Below are 20539 nucleotides of genomic sequence, written 5' to 3' on the forward strand. Positions count from 1 at the left end.
GCGCAAAACAACATTGCTTATTGGCTCAGCTCTGGAAAACAATGGGGCCCTTCCCAAACATGGGGCAGCTTCTAGATCTTTCTCACAGAAACCACCCCTATGGCCCCCTGCTACCAAAACCTTGCCACGTAAACCCACTACATGCATCAACACCACTTCAGCTGATGCAAAATCATTCAGGTTAATTCAAAATAACTGCAACTACAAAATCACTAAAGTGTCTGTCAATATTGAGTCACTAAAACATAAAATGCCTCATCAAATTAAATGTTAATGAACATAGTGCATGCTAAGAGAAGGGAACTCAAAAACCACCTCTTTCATCATACAGACAGAAGAACTAACTTTTCCAATAGTGGGAAAAAAAAAAAAAAAAAAAAAAAAAAGATTCTAAATGAAAAGTAGTAGTTTTTCTGGAAGATAAAAAATGAAACAGCTCTCTTGAAACACGTAAAAGAGAAATGTAATTTTGGGAATTCTTGGAAAACAAGAATTCACAGAAAATGTGATTCATATGTATAAATCTGATGTACCTGAATTTTGGATATCATGTGCTGTTCTTGCCATCTCATCTTGTAAGGTCATAGGATAGCTAGCAATGCTTTTAGAAAATATGGGAAAGGGTAAACAGCTGATCAGATGTGCGAAGTTAGTTCTGTATGGTGACAGACTAGATAAACTGAATTTTTCTAGCTTGAAAATGAGAACTCAGGAGATACGGTAGGGCAAACAAAATAATGAAGTACACAAAGAAAGTGAATGCGGAGCTGTCTTTCAGTATTTCTTTGCTTACAAGAACTAAAGAGCCTGTGTTAATATCCCCAGGCAGTTTAAAACAACAAGAAACACTTTTTCACACAAAACATAATCAAACACTGTGAGACGCTGCCCCTAGATGCTGTGAAGGCCAAAAGTTTAACTGAGTTCAAAAAGAGATTAATGGCTACTTTTGTTTCATGAATTGTGAAAACATCCTGCTCAGACATGTATTTTGGCTTAGGAAGTTCCTGAACCACTAATTGCCAGAAGATGGGAAGGAGGGGTTGCTCAGCTCCTGCCATGCCTCTTGTAATCTTTCCTTATGCATCTGCTAATGGCTGTGTTGGGAGCAGGATAATGGGCTAGACAGATTTTTGGTCCGACCCATTATGGCTGTTTTTATTTTTTAGGCATAATATTTTTTTCAGTAATGGGAGACGAGATAGAAACTTACTACTTGTTTTCAGCTATCAGTAAATGCAGTTTGGAATATGATTTTTGAAAGGTAATTAGGAATGATCACACAGTTTGCTTTCCTTATTTTAAAATATAAAAGATAATCTGCAAATTCATGTACTGAATGTTCAGGAAGATTCCTTTTGAATAAGTGGAGATGTGAGTAAAAGTAAATCATTTATATATTTCATTTGAATAAACATAATATAAATATATTTAAAGAATAACATGTCAGAAAAGTTGACATAGTGAGAAAGGAAAGTTTTCTGTGGTTCTTCTGTCTGAAAAAAAAAAAAAAAAGGCAAAAAATATTTTTTTTCCCTACCAGGTTAGTTTAAAAAATACTAAATTTCACGTGATAAAATATCATAAATTTCCCTACTGTATTACTGACAAATACTTTAGTAGGAAAAGAGGCAAGCAACAAGAGTTTTTTTCTAAATCTTTTTTTTTGTACAGTTTATAATCTTTTTTTTTTTTTTTTTCTTGTTGGAGTAAAGATTTCCTTTTGAGATTAAAGAAAACATGAGCTATATTTTATGATATTCTAGATTCTATGCTTCTACTTCTTGTTTTATCTGACTAACCTATTTGAACTTTTTTCACCATGTAAACATAACGTAGGAGTTTCTGTGCTCACTAAACAGATTTAATCAATTATCATAATGTACTTTACAAATGAAAAATACATTACTCTGTCAAGTGAGTTTATCCTGTACTGCGTGCAAAGAGTGCATGCCAATATAAATCATGGTTTCAAAGTTCTAAAGTTTTTTTATCTATTAGGAAACCTTACTTCACATTCAAAAAGGCAATAGGGAGACTATGCACAGCAAGAAAAAAGTGAGCCACAATTGAACATAAAATGCAATTACACAATGTTCAAAACTGAGTAAATAAACACCTTAAATAGCGGTAGTTTGGAAAGTTTAAAATTTAAAGTAGATTCATCATGTGTGGTGAAAGGCGGATTGGATCAATGCAACTGATCTCTTGTATCTTGTTTGTTGTTGATTTATTTTAAATTATACTTGAGGTGAGACTCCATATGCATATAATAAATTTTGATAATTTGTGCAGTATTACCTTATTGGTATGGAAGGGGATTTCTTGAATTCATCTGGTGTTCAGCACAGTAGTTGAAAAGGCCTTCTGCATAGTCTTCCTTAGTTTGGCTAGTGCTGTTGTTGATTTTGCCCTAACAGTAGGGCTTTATGTACCTTTATGACAGCACACAGCATTAGTGCTGTGGGGCTGAGTGCAATAAGTCCCTGTCCAGACTAAAAGAATGGAGGCTATAATACAAACTTTCTTTTTGTTCTTTCTGATGTAGCATCTTGGAAAAACTCCAGCACATGTCAGAAGGTAGAGAGTACTCCACCACAATGCCAGATTTAGCTGTATGATATCAACAGAAATTTGGACAAAATAATTGAGCCCAGTCTCTTCTGCTTGCACTTAAGTTCATTTCTTCTTTACCGTTCATCTTCACTTCTTTGGAATCCTTTATTAGTAATCCATCTTTCACTTGAGGAAGAGATAATAAAAATTTCAAGGATTTCATATTGAGAAGGGCCATCAGAAAATTAAAGCTAAATATGCAGCCGATGAAAATTGATATTTTTTTATTTGTTGTAGCTCAGAAGTCTGAAATTCTCCATTAGTAAAGTGCTCCTTTTGTGATTTTTTTTTTTTTTTGTATACTAACGTTACATCCACTAGTCATGATTGTTTATTAATTCTGTAGATACTATTTTAGATGTACAAAATCAATTTCCTATACCATAGAGACTTGCAGTGATTATCAAACTCTTGGCCTCCTGCTATGCTTTTATGGGTGAGTGATATAGTATTGAGAAGGTATATTTTGGGCCCACTGGGGGACAGATATTGATGAAATCAGTCTTTCCTGTTGCAAGATCAAAAAAGTTAGCATGGCCTGTGATATTGTCATGGTATCATTCATTTATCCTGATTCCAGCGACCAACATATAGAGCATCTTTTAAGCTTTTGGTTGAAGATGAGGAAAATTCAAGAAATTTGAAAATAAATTACATTTTTTTTCTTAAAAACTCATCTTTGTCCCTTAGCTCTATACAATGGTGTATTTATTCAGTTTTTATATATCTACTATTTATATTAGAAATGTATTAAACTTGCATTTTCCATGTTTACACATATATATTAACTACAAGGTTAATATATACTCTCTTTTGAGGATTGGGAAGGGGAAAACAAACTGAAATAATCTGGGCCTACTGTTAAACCTGGGAAAAAAAAAAAAAAAGACTGATTTCTGGGCATGGAGAGTGTTCTGTCCTAGGTTTGAAAGCAAGGGTCAGGTGGAATGCCTTGGCAGAGGTGATGCTCTTTCCTTGGGGAGCTTTCTTCCACAAAAGGAAGTGGAGCCTTAGGTGTGGTAGGTGAGAGTCAAAATACACAGCTGCACAAGTGCAGGCTCCCAGGCCTTCTGCAAAAGGCAGTGAGGGACCAGCCAGGCCTTTGACAGAGAAGGCAAATTGCCAGGGAGGCAAAGGGATCAGAGTGCTTGCATTGAGTCTCTGGGGAATTTGGGAACAGTCACAAAGACAAGCTCAGCACTACTGCTGCCTAGGGTACCACACTTTGCTAATTGCATCCCTGCCAGAGGGTGCAAGTGCACAAAATGCAGGCTTGTTGCCTTGCTTCAGGGTATACCTGAGTTCTTTCAGCCTCATTGTTTCACAGCATGTTTGCTTTAGTGCAAAAATGTGCTTTGGTAGTTAAATGTGCACATTGTACAGACAGCAGTGAGAAGCGCAGGGAAAGATAAAGGACTGGTTGGGAAGTAGAGTTCAGCTGAGGTTTAAGGGATTATGTTATGGCAGAAACCAATATTGCTGACAGCATCATTAGCTCTCTTGGTTTGGCTGTGTCAGAGTGGATGTAAAGGGCTTTGAAAAGATGCTGCAAGGTAAAACTTGCCTGTTCAGTGAGAAAGTAACAGGTGAAATGTCTAGAAAATGTTAATAGTCCCATAAGTAGTAAGCAAACACACTCAGAACATTGCTACTTCATTGTATCAAACTTTGAATTTACAAGAAACTGTAGAACTGTTTTCTCCCCAAACTGCAATCTAAACTTCTGCTTAGTCATCTTTATTCTCTGATCATTTTTCTCTAATAGTTTTGTAGCATGGTGTGTGATGTAAAGGTGATCAGAAACACAAAGTTTTTCTTTGGAATAGAATGCAAAGCATGGTTCTGTGTTATACTACAAGCAAATTGCTCAATCTGTTGCTTTTTGTCAGTCAAATGCAACCTGATAGTTAGATGTACTAGTATTTTATTGCTGATCATTACTCTAAGGATCACTTTGTTTCACCTTATTCTTCCTTCTTTCTTTACTATCCAGCATGCATTTAATTCAGGTGGACTCCGTTCAGCGATGGATGGAAGATTTGAAGCTGATGACAGATTGTGAATGCATGTGTATTCTCCAGTCCAAACCAATCAGCATTGAGAAGGATGAACAAAATGAACTCATCCTTTCCTCACAGTATAGCACATGCAATAACTTACAGCTGCTGTTAAAAAGAGCTTGGATCATAAGCACAGAGTTGACCAGGATTGCTCAAAAACTAGAGAAGAACAGATGGCAAAGAGTCCACAGCATGACAGTAAGAGTCAATTGTCATGTACGTTCCATGATAAATGAGTACAACACATTTACGAGAAGTTCTTCAGAAGAAATGCACCAGGTAGTAATGCCTTACTTGTCTTCTGTCTTGTTTATTTTTTTTTAATTGTAATAACTGCAACTTTCTTTAAACAATTGGTAAGAAATTCTTAGACACAACACCTCTTGCTGAAGATGTTTAAATTTCTTTTGTCTATGGAAGCATTTTTGACTCATTATGGATCTATTTTGTCATAGGCCTGATTCTGAGTGCTGATAATATTGACAAATTTTGCTGAAGAAAATTTAGTTTTCAGTGACCACCAGACTGAAATAATTAAATGCCCCATCAGTGAGTTCCTTTGCATTTAAGATTTAGAAAATGATACATTTTAACCTTCATTTTTATCTCTACTTGTTTTATTCAGAAAAGTAGGAAAATTGTGTTCATCTGAAATAATACAGTTTCGAAGGGTTTTTACCTAATTATCATGAACAAGCATTATTTATTTTTAAAAAGCAAATATGTATCATTACTTAAAATAACATTTTCTCTCTCTGCAGTTGGAAAAACTTTTAATAGACAAGTGTTCAGAATTTACAGCATTTACAGAAAGGTAATTTATTTATCTTTTTTGTTTGAAATATTCATTTTGCTTTTTTATTATTACGTAGAATGATAATGGGAAGTACAAATCCAGCAAAATCTTCAAACATTTGAACTGCAATTCTGAAAGAGTTTGAGTGTTAGCCCCCAGTGTGTGAAGTGAACTGCTTTTATCTAAAATGTATCCTAATGAAAGATGGAATCTGCTGTTGTAGTAGGAGCATGGCATAAATATAACACTGTGAGAGAGGATTTTTCAGAGCTTTTAGGCATTAAGGGAGAAAGTCTGTTTATATCAATGACAAAACTCCCATTGAGTTCTGTGGAACCAAGATTTCAGCTTCCATGAAAAGTTTAGTGTGAGATTATCATACAAAATGTACCTCTGTGTGAATACCCACGTTAGTAAATCAAACCCACAAAATCACAAAAATATGCATTCCTTTAAGTTGCATTTATTGGTTTACTTAGCTCCATGCATGCTGGAATTCTGACACTAGAAAATGAAAAAGACACCATCTAATTATAAGCAAGGAATATTTATTTATTTATTTTTCTCAAACTCACACAGCTCAAACTTTGCTCTTATATTCTACACATAAATTTAATGAGATCCCCAGTCCTGTAGTGTCTGTCTCCATTAACCCTTTCCCTCCTTTTCTGTTTGAAAATGTTAATATAGGTAGGTGAAAGACAGGCAACCTATAGAAGGGAACATACTGTGTAGATGGAAGCACTGATCAACCAGTCCGTATCTTCCATTAGTGGCCTGCCGAGGTGTAATATGTTTTGACAATTTAAAGTAATGTATTTGTGTGTGGAAACACTAGTTAATTAATTTGAATTGTGTAACGTTTTCCATCTTTATCGTGTTTCTTCAGTTGGCAAGTATCATTGGTTACAGGATAGTTACACCAACTCTGTAAACTTGCTGTGTGTCATCTTTGTTCATAGAAGGCTTAACTTTTGAATTTGTTCTTTAAATTTAAATTATCTCTAGTCATTATTCTGGACATGCATTTGTTTTGTGCCCTTATCCTGCTTTCATTATACTAGGACAAAAATAATAATAATAATAAAAATATATATATATATATAATGCACTTTTATCATCAGGAAATATGGATATGCACAGCTGCAGCTGAAATGCAGGCGTTCTAGAGTGACTGTAACAAAAAGCATCAGTGGAAAACAGCAGAGTTACACTGGTATAAACACAGCATCTGCAGCAAAATTTGGCGTGCAGTCTGTGTCAGTCATTACTGTCCAACACTAACCTTTGGTGTTATTCTTACCATGTGCAGACAAAGCTTTGATATTCTGTTGTGATGCTAATGGCAAAAAGATGGTGTACTCATGTGAACAACTGAATCCTTGTTACATCCATGTTTTTAATGTGCTGTTACAACACAGAGAGCTCACCTGTGACAATCAGCTTAAAACAATTGCTTTGTTTGTAATTGTTTGTAAAACAACTGGATCTCATTTTCCTTCATTTCTTCCCTTTCCCATTCTTTTTAGGTGTATACAAACTGAGGATGAACAGATGCTGAGGTCCATGAAATCCTGTGTTAATGAAACGCTCACTACTGTTGCTCAGTATTTTGGCCAGTTGATAGAGCTGGTTTTAACACACGAGGCACAGGTTAGTCTACAGAGTTTAAAAAAAAAAAAAAAAAAAAAGTATTATCAAATTGTTGAACCTCGAGGGAGAACATTGATAATTACAGCTCTGTTTTCAGCAAACTTCTGATTGGTAATTCAGTTATCTTGTAAAGAGATTTAGGTGCATGTTCACCTGATTTGTATTCCAAACAAAATGATCTTGTGGCTCACTATGTTAATTATCATTCCTGATAGGTGTCTCTCAGTGCAAGGGAGATAACCTCTGGACAATGCATACTTTATTAGACCTTTGGACCCATTTTTCTTTTCCCTCCCTGCAGATGCTGCTTTTCTTTAGAAACCACACACACACATGCACACACACACACAAAGTCTATCCTGCTCTTGACAGTTCTTACTAAAAGCTAAAATGTCTAGAAGATGTTCATATACATATGAACATCTTCAACACCAGGCATTTTAACCATATCTTAGACTCTAGGAAGTAGTGATAAGATACAATATATGACTATCAGCTTTCTTGTTGCATCGAAACAGAAAATAAGCTCTTACATGTATGTGGTAGAAAAAAAAAAAAATCCAATTCATAACCATCCACTAGTTTTTGAATAATTCCTTCATCCATAGTGTGAGGACCAATGAGAGCAAAGTCTGTGTGTGTATGTATGTATAACCTTCCAGAAGCATTGCAGGCATGATGTGTACATTTAGTGGTGATTACATGTAGATAAACACACTGAGTAATTAAGCTGAAGTTACAGATGCTCTAAATTTTTTCCATTAGAGCATTCTTGAGGTAATAACCTGTAAGTCTAACCAATCTGTCTTGACTTAAACTAGTTTCTTGAGATCTTATTAGCTATCCCCTTGTACCAGCTTCCTCAAAACCAACAACAACCAAGAAAACCCAACTAATTATGCTCAAATCATGTGTATATGTCTTAGAGGTGATGTTATGTTGAAACTTTGAGCAGGAAAAAAAAAAAAAAAAAAAAGCTTGTTAAAAAGGAAATAGTTAAACAGTATTTATTACTGTGCTGAAGCAAAATCACTATATGGTATTGTTTAAATTCTAATGTACCTTGATGCTTTAAGATTGCAGAAAAATGTGTGTCTCTTTCAGAAACATCCCCTATAGTTTTAAAAGATCACTGCTAGGAATTGAAAGTCTCCAGAATATATTTGCAGAATTATAGTCAAGCTAACAAGCTATGTGCTAATGCACTTTGGTTAGGATTTATGAGAACTACATGAAATGTGTCATATGAATTTAAGTGCATAAATAACTGCATATTGCAAATTTGGTTGTTTTGATGCTTATTCCCTTTAATCTGAAGAGGAGTTGTAGACTGTGAATAGTTCTGGTTGAATACTTTGACGCTTACTGACACGTTAAATCCTGATCCCTAATCCCTATATATTTTAAGAGAGCAGGGTTCTGCACCATCCAATCTATATTCCTATTGTTGATGACTTGGGAGAGAGGTCATCTATAAAAACAAAACAAAACATAATAAGAGCAGTTTTCTGAACCACCTAGTCATACTCACTTCTGCTATACAACCAAATTGTCTGTGGATAGTTGACCACACTGGAGCAGACTCTTTAGGTGAGAGGCTATGACTATTTACTCAACAGCTTTATGTGTTGGGATTTATTCATGAAAATGATTCATATAATAATGTGAACTGGTAAGTTATGTCTTTTAAAGAAGAATTTTCCTAAAGGGAGATGTGAAGTGTGGAAGAACACAGAGTCTGAAAAGGAAGATTACTGAGCTTTATATCAATAATAGTGTAAAATCTGGGATATTTCTTTGCATTTCTTTCAAAGTTGTGTTAAATATGTAAATGATTATCTTCCTCCTTCTAACAATTCTTCTTATAATGATTATGTGCTTTCAAAGAATAAAATTAAGCTGTGTTCTACCAGCAGCTGTGTTTATCTGTGCAGTTGCAAGGGCACACACACAAAAGCAAGATAACTATTTACAAAGATAAAATATTTAACCTATTTCGTATATTTGTGAAATAAATGATTGCTCTCTGAGTATTCCTGTTATTGATCAGTGACACTCTTCCGTTTCAACTAAGACTACTGATGATCATAGAGCCTTAGTAAGTTGTGTTAGAAAGAGTAAGGCAATATTGCTAATAAATAATGTGAAAATCCTCTATCACATTGTGATACATCTTCTGCACTGAGACAGTTAGTTGCCTTCACAAGTTTTTAGTTCAATTCCAGGCCAAATCTAATAATAATTTACTGAACTGCGGAGTTCTTTATTAAAAGGTTTCAAACAAATAACTGTTTTCTTACTCTGATCATATTTATTTTGAAATATTACTATTCTTGTTTACATCTATTTAAATGTGATAGCAAATATGTTAAAATATGATTGATCTGACTCCTGCCCATGTTTTTCTTTGCTTTTAGTTTATCCGGGTGAGAAGGAAAATGATATGGATTAAATGGACTAGACTTTCTGGTCCATCTCATCTTAAATATAATACTCACGTTTTTCATTGGAAGTAACTGTGTTTTACTGTCTTATATCACACAGAACCTACTGAGGCAAATAGATTTGTCGGATAGTGTGTACATCACTGAGTCGGCGATTAATAATTTATTCAGCCTTACCCAGGAAGGTGCTCACCTTTGCCGCATCATAGCTAAGGTAAGGGGAATGTATGGATTAATTTGGAGTAAAAAATAGTAATACAAGTGGATTATTTTACTTAACATACTAGTGGTGCTGAGTTTTGAAATGTACAGGACAAGATGAAATTCTGTATTTCAGGAGACTGATAAAATCTAGGTTAAAGAACAACAAAACTTAAATCTGAGAAACTTTATTATTATTATTATTATTGTTTTATAAATAAATTGAGCACGTAAAAGACAGAAGATAGCAGGCAAGAAGTCTGTCAGTTGATGGTTCTTGATGTAGGTATTTCGCAGCATCTATCTGGATCTTTTCTTGTTTCAATTTATGTCCATACTTGTTTTCCTCCCTCCAGGTACTGCTATAGAAGGCCTGGCTATGCAATCTTGATAATCTCCTCTGAGGCACTGGAAAGCTGCTGTTTTTTTTTTTTTTTTTTCTTGCCTCTCTCTCTCCTCTCTTGAGGTGTATGCACTCTTGCAGCTCAGGTGGCATCATTCACTTAGTCACCAAAAAACAAGCAAAATGGAAGTTTCAAGTGCCCAACTAATGCTGATAATTCTGAATATTACAGAAGAGGGATTTAGACTAAAGTTGTGTGGGCAAGCAAAGGAACAGGAACATTTTAAGTCTTTCTGAAATGTCTTTCTTAAGTCTTTTTACACAGGGCTGTCACGGCAGTGTAGGTTACTTCTGGCAGCATGTGCTCTTACTCATTCAACGGTTGATGCTTGCTGTGGGTATAAACCCATCACTCTACCAAGATCAATGATACTGTCGATCCCTGTAGAGTACCTTTGAGGACACTTGGATCTTGAAAAAGTGAGAAAGGCAAGGTATTTTATGAGGTTGAGGATAGGGTTATCCAATTCCTAGTATGTACGTATAGAAGGAAACGTTTTCCCCAAGCTTCTGCTTGTGGAGTGTTATGCCAACCCCTTGTCCTGCTTGGAGATGAGGATTAATAGCACCAGCTAATTCTTTTTTTTTTTTTCTGCTCTGTCTACAGATGGACATTTGCACCATAAAAACACTACTCTGTTCTTAAGGCTCTGAATGAGGTAGACTCATGCAGTGGATGATGCAAGAGCATGAGAGGTTTATTTTTTTCTGAATTGGTATTTGAGCTCCACTCAGTGGTACCCAAAAACAATTTTAAAATGTTGAGTATTGAGGAAGTACAGAACTTACAAATTGGAGAAAATTGATTGTCTTCTTTTTGTCATTATGATAATTCTATAGACAGTTCAATTTATCAGAAATGAAGTCTGACCTTCCATAAATCACTAAATTAATTTATTACTATCATTACATGGATATGTCACAGGATGCACTAAATCGTTTCCAAGTGAGGAAATGCATCTCCTTATGCAAAGAACCTTAAGTGGTGTTTGGTTGCCAAACTATAGTGGTGATTGTGTCACCTATCCTGTGCATCTGTTTGCTCTTTGCACTGAAATACAATTGTCTGGACTCACCATCATCCTTCGCCTTCTGTATGACATTGGTTACCTGCATCTGTGAGCAAGGTGGCAGAAGAACAATAACAGACCAAAATTTTGCATTTGATCACTTGGATTAGGTAGTTATGACAGTGAAAGTGCAGGGTGATGTATAAAATTAAGAAACAAAACAAACAGCCTGATGCTGTGCCTACCTATTAAGAGGATGGGAATGGATTCAATATTTGCAAAGATCTCAAGACCTCCCATACATACAGAAGTTTCCTAAAGAGCTATTTATGTAAAAAATAACAAAACAAAGCAAAAAACCTAGACAGAAGCTGAATGTTTGTATAGTGAAAGCAAAACTCAACAGAGCTATTCATGCAAACTTGAAATCTTACTCTCCGTGACAATCTGTGATCTTGTTGATTGTTGTATTAGTGTGTTCTTCTGTGCCTTAAGCCATAAATTATGCTTCTATAGTACATCAAAATCTTGGACATGAAACCAAGAACCATGTTAATTTTGAAAAGCTACTTGGAACTGGTTTCTTGCTTTACATCTTGGTAAGGTTTTCAATCGTCTCTCTCCTTCCTTTCCTTCCCCCTGCTAACACTGTTACCAAAATTTAAAATGTCTCTGCTTTTTAAAACATCCTCTGCTGAAAAGCCACCTATAGTTTTACTGTACCTGGAGGCATCCTTTGACTCACTGGAAACTGTTTTGGGCTTTGCAGTCAAAGTTAAAATATAGATGTTAATTATTTTTTTCAGCATGTAACAAATCTACTGTGGAAGAGTCATGTTGTCTCACACTGTCAAGCCAGCTAGTTGTTCTCTGTGTGAAGTTAAAAGGCTAAGATGGTTTCTAACATAAATGAGTAGTAGCAAGGACAACATAAGAAATGAAGGAAGAAAGAAGAAACGTAAATAATAACGTTAATAAAAATCCTTGAATTCTGAGCTAAAAGAAAAATCAATGATGTGATGTGAGTTTTAAACAATGTCATGTGCATCTGTTGTCTATGATGGTGGCAGCATAATGGAAACTCCATCAGTTTAGATATTTTAAATGCAAAAAGAGAAAACGAAGAGAGGAAGAGCCAGTGCAACATTTGTAGCAACTACCGGTCACAAAAAAACTGTTTTAATCAAGCTTCTGCCTGTGGAGCAGTTTCCTACATTTGGAAGCAAATGTTCCTAAAAATCCTTCTCTCATGTCTCCTGACATACAAGCATAAAACGATGTGACTAACTTGGATCATTGTCTAGGGCTGCATCCATTGCAGGGGTGTATTCATAAAATCTTTATAGCATTATGTCCGTGAGACTTGATCCCAGAATCTCTCATTTTAAAACTTGCAAATTATTGTCTTGGTTAAAATTCTTACGAGAATTTTACGAGATCATAAGATCTTAAAATAAAATAAAAGTAATCACATACTGGCTTGGATTGGAAGGGACCTTAAAGGCCATCCAGTTCCAACCCCCTGCCATGGGCAGGGACACCTCCCACCAGACCAGGTTGCTCAAAGCCCCATCCAGCCTGGCCTTGAGCACTTCCAGGGATGGGGCATGCACAGCTTCCATGGGCAAATTTTGCATGTACTTAAGCACCTGTAGAAAACATTAGCATTGTTTGAAGTAGACTGGTTTTAAATTGATTAATCTCCATGACAGCCAGAAGAATTCTTAAAAATGAGAGTTTCAGAGTTGAAATAAAAGGCGGGGCAGAGTAATACAGAAAAAAAAAAAAAAAAAAGTATTCATAAATCTATTTCACTGATCGATTAGTGTAATCCTAATTTTATTGGACTAGATAGTATATTAATAGTCTCTAATGAGAGATAGACAAAAATGCAGATAGTATTTATTTGCAGTAAAACAAATATACCATAGCTGTTTATCACACCTTTCTTTGGAGTAGCTGAGCCTAAATGTTTGAGGTCTATAGGGGTGTGCAGCAAATCATTTATATATCAGTTCCATTTCTAGCAAGTATATATTAAGAAAATTTCTTTAGAGCTAGTAACAAATGTTGTCCTCCATCCCAAGGAAAGGCTTGATGGGAATTTGCTGTATTTTGAGTCATGTAAGGCTGGACCTGCAAAATACTACTCCTTAGAGCTGGATGCCTTTTTTCTTTATTCACTCAACCCGTGCACAGTGTGACTTTTTATACTCATGACCTCCCTCACATACTTGCAATTGTATTTCAGGTGATTTTGTTATCTACTGCTAGTCCTTCTGAACTGCATCTCAGGAATGTCTCCAGGAAATTGAATTCCTACTAATCCAATATAGGAGAGAAATAGGTCATCAAACATTAAAGCAAGTTGTCCTGTCATTGAAAAAGTATGCGAAGCCTGTTCTGAATGAAACTTGCATTACCAGAAGAGCAACGTTTAATGTGTTACTTTGGCAATTCCAGTTCTTAACCAAAAGTTTGCAAAGGATAAATAAAAGCACACTTAGATATATTGGGAGCTTTTGGAAAGGTGTACTGCAAGTTAAGCTCCAAAGCAAGCAAAACTCAGTGCTGTTAGGTTTCTTTGGATGGAACTGTTTACCCATTTGACCAACTTATATTTATTCCTATCAGATGGAGTAGTTCTGTCATCCTTGCAAAAGGCACAGGTGACAAACTTAGATAAAGGTGAATAATTTCTGGAGGATGCTGAGATTCCAGTAAAGTTTAGGGCAGCTGGGTGCTTTTGACAAGCCACAGAGTCAGGCACAGTATTTCCTGCCTATTTCGCTTACAGCTCTCTAGATTCATTACCTGTGATCAACATTTTACAACTTGGTAATGGCATTCAGCACACAAAATAAGCAGTTTGGATCTCCTCCTGACAAATGCAGTGATAAATCGCTTCCTGTCCATCAGAGGAAAAAGCAAGGCACCCATTTGTCATAAAGAAAGCTTGAAGCTAATGTGCCAATCTTACTTGAGCTTTACTAGTGTCATCCACAAACTTCTGCTTATTATAACCAAACTAGAGAATCAGATCTTCTCTGATCCCACTAAACTGTGAGGACTTTCAGTCTAACAGTAAGACTCAAGAAATCCTAATTACCTCTGGTTTGGGGACGATGCTGTACTTGGTCTTTTCTATATAATTTTTAATAAATAGTTTAATTACTACATGGGTGAAATACCAATATCCTTTTGTGGATGAAAAAATGACAGTTTTTCTTGTTGGTGTACTGCCTTTTATTTGAAAAGAAATGTCTGCATGCAGCAGGCTATATATAGCAATACAAGACATAAAATAACAGATATATGTGCACTTCCTACAATTCCACAAATAATTTTACTCTTAGCAAGCCTTACTAAATTTACTATTTTCACTGATTTCATAGAAATGACACATGTATGCGAAGACATAAAATTCTATCTTGAAAATATAGAAGTGTTAATTTTGTCTAATTCTAATTTTATTTTAGATTGGTATCTGTTTTTGTTAAACCGAACAGATTAGCTTAATCTATTATGCTCTACTATATTCCAGCAGAGATAGTACAAAAATATGGAAATAGTTCTGAATTGTATTCCTGAGATTTTGTCAACACAACCCGTTGAGTTTCCAAATAACAAACTGTTAGGAGAAAAATTATTCCAGTAGATCTGAAAGATATTTTTATATAGATGCTACTTAAGCAGTCTTAAACTGAAGAGTGTATATTACGCTTGGTCCATGACTCCATTTAAAATTATTTCAGTCTTGCAATCTGAATATTTTAGACCAAGATCTTTCATCTGTGATTAATATTTTGAATGCTTTCTTTTTCACTGTGTTTGCTTGTATGTAATATATTGTATCTGTAGTCTACTTGATGGCATAACATTTTTAGGTAACACAATCCATCAAAAAAGTGAAGTGCATGTATAGTATATATTTATCTTTTCATTTATTATGTGGCCTTCGTTAATATTTACATGTTTATGTGCTATATTGGAAATTAAGAAGGCTTGCTACTATAGGGATGTATATACACCCCCCCTTTTTTTTTTTTTATATGCCATATCTAAAGAAAAATGTGTAAGAACATAAGTTCTACATGCTAGATGATGAGTATATGGATTACATATCTTCGTATAACTTGACACCTATTTTGACATTTTCAGTAGCTCTTCAGCCACGTGATCACTTTCATATTTTAACAATAGGCAAATACTGCATGGGTATCAGAAATGTAGAGGAATGTGAAATATTTGCTAACAAATCTATTTTAAACTAATAGCATATGGTTGAACTATCAATTAAATATCACTCCAATCTTTGTCATTTTCACATGAATGTCAAGTTTAATTTAAATTGTGCTTGTAATTGGTAAAAGTCAGTCACTTAAGTACACCTCCCACTGAGGCTATATTACTTTTTCATTATTAAGTGTATAAGCATTAATCAGCTTGAGTTCTCTGTGTGAGCTTAATATCCTCTTTGTTGGTGTTTTGATGATAGCTAATTTGGATAAATTACTAAAGGAATCTACCCCTCCCCCTATGACAATCTCATTTAAATACTAGAGAAGCATTCAGTGCTGCTTTTATGACTTTTGCTTTTCCCCCGCAGGAAGGAGGTGTAGTTGCTCTTTTTAAGATCTGTCGCCAAGATTGTTTCAGATGCCTTTATCCCCAGACACTGAGAACATTGGCATCCATTTGTTGTGTAGAGGAAGGGATGCACCAGCTGGAAAAGGTAGGCATTTCAGCATTTTTTACTGACTGCATCAAAAAAAGAAGTCCCACCTTTAATCTCTTCTAGAAATTGATAACTTTGTGGTATTTGATACAGTGCTTCATTCTATGCTCACTTTTTCTGTACTGAACACATCTTCAGTCTTTACAAAATTAGTCCCAGCAATAACATTATCCTATTCAGCTGTTTACACAAAAAGGCTTTCTAAGAGAAGATAATTTCATAAAGTAGTCAAATATGCTAGTGACCACGTCAAAACCAAAGCAAAACTAAACAAACAAACAACAAAAAAAAACAACATGCCAAACACTTGTGGAAATAATAGTTACTGGACTCTAAGCTTCATACCAATTTTAATCCTTTTTCTGACACTCAGGTAGGTTATCTGCTTGTGGTACTGAGCTAACTTGTGGGAGTTGTGATTTCACAGAAAGAAGCGGGACAGATATAGAAGTCATCCAATAAAAAAAAGTCTGCTAATCAGCAACAAGTCTCATAAAAGCCAATTTTAACCATGAGGGACAACATCAAAACATTATCCATATAAAATTGTATCAACTGCTTGTACTTTATTCCTTTCTCACTCTTGTTATATATTGCTGTTTTGGAAAATGAACACTTCTCCTGGTCACTAAATCATGATCTCATCCTTCTGCATTTCATGTAACAGTCATCTTCCACAGCTGAATAATGGCCTCTTCAAGTTAATGATAAATGATTTCACTGCCACTTTACATTGACGTATCTTGTAATTTAGCGCCCAGAATTCAAGCAAACTATGGCAGAACATCTGCAGCAAAAAGCAAGTCTCTGAGCTTACAGTAAATGAAGATGACCTAAATTTTTTTTGACATAATGCTAGTTCAGACTGACACCAGAATCAGTCTAAAAGGATCTTTCATTATGTCCAAAATAATAGTGGAATTAATAGAGTTAGAGATGGAAAAGATTGATTAAACTCACCTGGTCCAATTCCTGGCAGTGTCAACATGCATTTAATGTGACCCATATCAAAGCTGATGAAACGAGTCCTAGAAAAAGTGATAACTCTCAAGCCTGTATGTCTTTTGATATGCTCTAATGTTGGCCACAAGTAAAGTTGCTCAAGGTAAACTTTGTCACAATCAGGAATGAAGTAGTGTGTAAAGGATTTTTTAATGGAAATCCTTAATACTGATTTCAGTAGTTCACTTTCACCTGGGCATTCAGTCCTTAGAACATCTTTGTGAATATGAGGGGCTGGACATTAACCCTACTCATCTGACTGAACAGGTAAAGATTCATAGCAGGACTATTTGGATATCACTTTGTCAACTTTTTTGCCTAAAATTGTGTTCCTTAGGATACATATGTTTAGTTGGTCCAGTACATGTCTGGGTTTCTTGCAGGGAGAATAGGATATTTCACACATCAAAAGAAACAAAGAACTTTTCTCTAAATGAAGCTAATGTCCCTCCAAGTGCTACTAGAATTGGAACAACACAGGCCAGCACAATGCTACGTCATCTGTAAATATCTTTCAGCTGATGAGGGCCCAGGTTTGCCAGTTTATAGAGATGAGGGAGGATAGCATGCAGGAAATATTTTTTTGTTATTTTGCACCATTCTTGTATGTGTATTTAGAATAAACATCATGTTTTGATCATAGCGAATTAATGGAAAGCGTACTAAACGAGAAGACCAGTATTTTGACATGAACACCACACTGGGTTTTAATATTGTCTTTAAATAAGAATGATTTTATTCTTTTAAAAATGTGAAGTACTCTTGCAAAAAACAAAAAGGAGGATTATCAATATTAGCATTTCTGTTGTTACAAAAATTACCATTTCTTATCTGACAAAAAGGGCTACCTCTATTATTCAGCTATGTATGCGGATAGTAGTGAAGCATTTAATTTGCTCTAATGTGAATATCATTATGCCACCTAGTGCATTAAAACATCAGTGCAATTTGAACTGGATTTTTAATGATAAACTTCATTCAAACAAATAAAGCTTGCCGTTCAAGCAATTCAGATTAGGTAATACAAGATTTTAAAAAACACTCCCCGCCCACTTCCAAACAACTTAAAAACAAACACCACCACCACCAATAAGAAAACACCTCACTCCCTTCTGTATTTTTAATTAGATTTCACAGCCTTTAAAGTGTTTAGAAGGCTACTTAAAAGAAAACAGCAAGAGCTATCATTTCTAATGGAAAGTTTATCTAGGAGGTGGGCTAAAAGGAGGTGGTGTACTTTCTGAAGTAATTGCAGTGCTTAATTACTATAGACATTAGGAATATTGTTTATTTATCCACTGCTCTTTCATCTTGCCAGTTTTCTAGCAAGGCAGGGTAACAAGAACATCTGTGTTAAAGTAGACAGTTATTGAGAAAATTAAGTCAGTAAGATGTTTACTAGGCAATGGAAGCAGAGAGTTTTAACATTTTTCCTGGATTTAAAGATAACTGAATATTAAGCTTTCTCTATAATTAGTGTAGATGTAATGTGAGTAACTTCTATACAGGGTTTAAACCATTTGTCCTGAGTGAATTTTTGGCTTTCCTGTGGAAATACTGTCTTGGTTAACTAGTTAAGGGAAAGTATGAACTGACTGTTCATTTCTAAAGATGTAGAAAACTGCCCATTTTAAGAAGGCATATTTTTCTCAAAAATTTTCAAGAATAATTATTGTTCTTTCCAGTCACACATCTTTAAAGATATATATCTGCACTATTCTCTTACAGCACCCTTGAAAAAAACATTACTTCATTGTGATAAACAAGCTTATCTTTGCTCTAATTACAATTACTGCATAGTTGTTGTGATGACTAGCTTTTTCAGATGAATCTACTTGGCTATATTTACAGTAATGTAAAATCAGTTGGTTGAAATACCAGTTTATAATAGTTATTATTCCACTTACAAGTACTTTTTTGACTTCTGTAAATGTACAGAATGTACTTTGTTGTACATTGAGGTACAGAGCTTCAGGAACAAAACAGTAACAAAATAGGCTTTTAATGTAGACAGATAACAAAGAAGTCCCTTTACTTTGAGCACTGTGTGTAAATAAATTGAGATCTATGTAACCTGTGTTCCACACATAGTAGTTGCTGCTTCAAACTGCTTTAGAACGTCTACTTGTTCAGTACATGCTAACTTACTAATCCACTGCTACACCAGTAGTGATCATTCTCAGGTCTCAGCTGCCTAAGCAGTCCCATTCAGAGAGGACCAGACAGGTAAGAAGTGATCAGAATTTTTATCCTTCTCATTATTCCTCAGCTACCTGTCCTTGTACCCAAGAGAGCTTTGTTATTTTTCATGTGGCCTTTGAACACACAGTTTTTAGGAGAAAGCTCACCGTATTGGAAAGGATGGTTACTCTTGGTTCACACATGCTAGAATTTAAGCAAAAAGATGATGCATAGTACAGATAATGGATGCTACAGAAAATCATACATATTACAGATAACACTGACCTAATAGTTAATACAAAAAATCTCTAAAAAACAGAGAGGTGAGCATGAGTGGAAACTGAAGAACAGTGTTAGTACTATACATGCAGACCTATTTGTGTATCCAGCCCTGGTGATGTTTAGGACAGAAGTAGAATGATTTAGTAGGAGATTGGTTCTCAACAAGTGCACTTGAGGTCTCTAGAGGGAAGAATATCTGGACTACGCACAACGTGCTTTGAAAGCTCAGCTTGATTTACGTCAACTTGGTTTCCATGTAGGAAGGATTCTCATGCAGGAAGGACTGTTGCAGGCATGGAGTTTGGCTAGATTAACATGTGTATTTAATGAAACTTAAGGTAAATAAAATCGTTATCTTGGTATGTCTGATAATCTTATCTTGCAGTTTACATTATGAATAACTCTACTTTAAAATTCACATTCAGTATCAAGACAAAAATTTGAAGATGCCTTTAACATGTAGTAGCCTTTCTTGGAAAAGGGGTATCTGAATAACAACCATACATCTTAGCACATCATTTGCCTAAAGGATTTCTTCAACCCTTTCAGTTCCTGAGGTTGCATTAGGTCCTTGTTTTGTAGAGTTGTTGGAACAATGAGTCTCCTGTATATATGCTGATACGAAGCCTCACTAAAGGCTGAAGACTCTGGCAGTTTCTGTGCTTTGCATCTATCTATACAATGCTTCTTGACTGGTGTTAGAAGCTACAGCTTTTGAATTTATGTTCTTTGCTGGAGATCAGTTACATCATCTTTACAAAGGTAAACTTCCTGCTGCAATAAAAGAATGCAGTTAGCTCAGAAAACGGTACAATGTGCTGCAATTTTTATTATGCCTGTGAAACATTATTACATTAAAAAGCTGAAACTCAGCTGGGGCCTAGATCAAGGTGTAACTACCACAAAAATAATGATTTACAAAAATATTAATTTAAGCAGCTGCTTAAATGAATTAATACTGCAGTGTAAATTTGCTTGCACTATTTAAATTAGTTTAGAAAGCAAGGCACCTGGAATCCATTCATTAAGAGAAGATATTCCAGAGAGACTGGTGGCAACAGTTGTTACTTTAATAATTTTTTTTTTTTTTTTTTAAAATCTTTAACAAGTAACAAACCTTTATTTCTGTGCTTTAAGTAAAATTGCCTAGACA

At 35.1% G+C, this 20539-nt stretch overlaps 1 protein-coding gene across 1 annotated transcript in view; it reads left to right on the forward strand.

Annotated features, from left to right (window-relative positions):
* INSC (INSC spindle orientation adaptor protein) overlaps positions 1–20539 on the forward strand; it is a gene marked incomplete at both ends in the record, with an annotated part of 118381 nt that overhangs the window by 50856 nt on the left and 46986 nt on the right. Inside the window, 5 exons of the mRNA XM_084288381.1 lie at positions 4610–4955; positions 5438–5490; positions 7002–7125; positions 9670–9783; positions 15793–15918. Of these exons, the coding sequence (XP_084144507.1) occupies positions 4610–4955; positions 5438–5490; positions 7002–7125; positions 9670–9783; positions 15793–15918 (763 nt within the window). The remainder of the gene's footprint in view (positions 1–4609; positions 4956–5437; positions 5491–7001; positions 7126–9669; positions 9784–15792; positions 15919–20539) is intronic.

The sequence above is a fragment of the Netta rufina genome (assembly GCF_964035555.1).
Source record: "Netta rufina genome assembly, chromosome: 5".
NCBI classification, from domain to species: Eukaryota; Metazoa; Chordata; class Aves; order Anseriformes; family Anatidae; genus Netta; species Netta rufina.